This window comes from Colobus angolensis, unplaced genomic scaffold (genome assembly GCF_000951035.1).
Source record: "Colobus angolensis palliatus isolate OR3802 unplaced genomic scaffold, Cang.pa_1.0 Scaffold413, whole genome shotgun sequence".
Classification (NCBI taxonomy): Eukaryota; Metazoa; Chordata; class Mammalia; order Primates; family Cercopithecidae; genus Colobus; species Colobus angolensis.
Window position 1 is genome coordinate 1,732,130 of NW_012117522.1, and position 2,331 is coordinate 1,734,460.

The 2,331-nt window shown below is 45.6% G+C and overlaps 1 protein-coding gene across 1 annotated transcript in view; it reads right to left on the reverse strand.

The window, feature by feature from the left end:
* Positions 1-2,331, reverse strand: part of GCKR (glucokinase (hexokinase 4) regulator) — a 28,889-nt gene that overhangs the window by 20,578 nt on the left and 5,980 nt on the right. The window contains 1 exon segment of the mRNA XM_011956328.1: positions 1,357-1,371. Within this exon segment, the coding sequence (XP_011811718.1) occupies positions 1,357-1,371 (15 nt within the window).

Genomic DNA, 2,331 nt, shown 5'->3' on the forward strand with positions numbered 1-2,331 from the left:
GGAGCCTGATGGTGAAGAGAGAGAAGGGCATGATGAGGGGGTCATTACTCTGACTGGTGCCCGAGGCTCAAGTGCATCAGAATCCTTCAGAATGCTTGTTCAAAATGCAGATTCCTAGGTATAGTTACAATCTACTGGATCCACATTTGAAGGGGGAGCACATTTTTAACAAGTACCTCAAGGGCACTACATTTTTAACAAGTTCCCCAAGGAAATCGTCTGCATGGTAAAGTTGGAATACTATTGAACTAAATCATAAGCTCTTTGAAGTCAATATCCTCTTCTCTTTGTGTGCTTCCTTCCACATATAACACTGGTGGGATCTAGTTTCTGCTCAGTGAATTCTTAGAGCCAGAGAGCTGCAGAATTGAGAGGAAACTTGGAGTCATCTGGCTCAGTGCTTCTCAAACTACCTGGAAATCTTGTTAAAATGCTCAGTAGGTCTGGAGTGGGGCCTGAGATTTTGTGTTTCTAACAAGTCCCAGGTGACATTGATGTTGCTGGTGCAGGCACCATATTTTAAGTAGCAAGGGATTAGTCCAGGAGCCATATTTTTCTGTAAAATGCCAGATAGTAAATACTTTAGGGTTTGTGGGCCCTATGGTCTCTGTCCAATTACTCGACCCTATGGTTAGAGCATGAAAGAGGCCCTAGGCCATATGTAAACAAAAATGGCTGTGTTCCAATAAAACTTTATTTTAGGGGCTAGACATGGTGACTCACGCCTGTAGTCCTAGAACTTTGGGAAGCCAAGGTGGGCAGATCACTTGAGGTCAGGAGTTCAAGACTAGCCTGGCCAACATGGTGAAACCCTGTCTCTACTAAAAATACAAAACTAGCCGGGCATGATGGCATGTGCCAGTTACTGGGGAGACTGAGGCAGGAGAATTGCTTGAACCTGGGAAGAGGAGGCTGCAGTGAGCGGAGATTATGCCACCGCACTCCAGCCTGGGAGACAGAGGGAGACTCCACCTCAAAAAACAACAACAACAAAAACAAAACAAAACTAAACTAAACTAACCTTTATTTTAGGGCCCAGTGCGGTGGCTCATGCCTGTAATCCCAGCACTTTGAGAGGCTGAGTGAGGCAGATGGATCACCTCGTGTCAGGAGTTCGAGACCAGCCTGGCCAACATGGTGAAACCCTGTCTCTACTACAAATGCAAAAATTAGCCAGACATGGTGATGGGCACTTGTAATCCCAGCTTTTTGGGAGGCTGAGGCAGGAGAATTGCTTGAATCCTGGAGGCGGAGGTTACAGTGAGCCGAAATCATGCCATTGCACTCCAGCCTGGGTGACAGACCGAGACTCCATCTCAAAAACAAACAAACAAACAAACAAACAAACAAACAAACTTTAAAAACAGGCATCTGGCTGCATTGGCCAGCTAGTATAGTTTGCTTAGCCCTGGACTAGTTCACCTATCTTGGTTGCTGATTGATTGATACACAGTTATTCTGAAATAGAATCCCTTCCCCATCTTCCCACATTCACACGACTCGATCCAAGTTAGTGAAACTAAAACCAAAATTCTTTGAGCAAACTTCCTGCTTTCTAGCACCCATCTCATTGATCTATCTTCCATGCTATTCCATTCCCACTCACTTCTTCTCTCTAAAATTGATGCACTCAATCCATCTTTCTCCTCACAGAGAGTCCCACAGAAATGCCAATAACAATCACCCTCTTCTTCCCAGCAGCCACCTAGGAGATGAGGATGGACAAGGCAGTGTAACTGGGAGGATTCCAGGGCACAAACCTACAGTGTGAGGACATCAGGGCCAGGAACAGGGGAGGGAGGAAATAGGCTTTGGCTGAATGCTGGGGCTTTTACAGCCCCATGAGAAGATAGAGGTCTCTGGTCAATATCAGTGAAAAGCACAGACCTTCTTCAGTTCCTCAATCCCGTGTAAGGCACTATCTTCTGTCCCCTCCCTAGAGGCCACCACAGACCTAAGAGGACAGACTCAAGGTCAGTGGCACTGGTTGGGAAGCAGAAGCCTATGGTTTATTATGGCAGGTTACATTAAGAGATGGGAATAAAGGGAAAACTGTCGTTGAATGAGCACCCACAGTTTGTTGGGCACCATGATAGACACTCTGTAGAGTTGAAAAACTCAAATACCTACAACAGCCAGTCAGGCAACATAAGTATGTGAAGTGGGCCAAGTGTAAGGGAATAAGGAATGGTGGGGACTAAGGCAAGCTGGACACAATCTCTGTGTAAAGGCATTCAAACTCAGTTTCTAAGAAATACTATTCAGGTCAAACAAAATATTCATAGGCTAACTTGGCTTACCTGTCACCCCCTGCAGTGAGGTAGGTGTAAA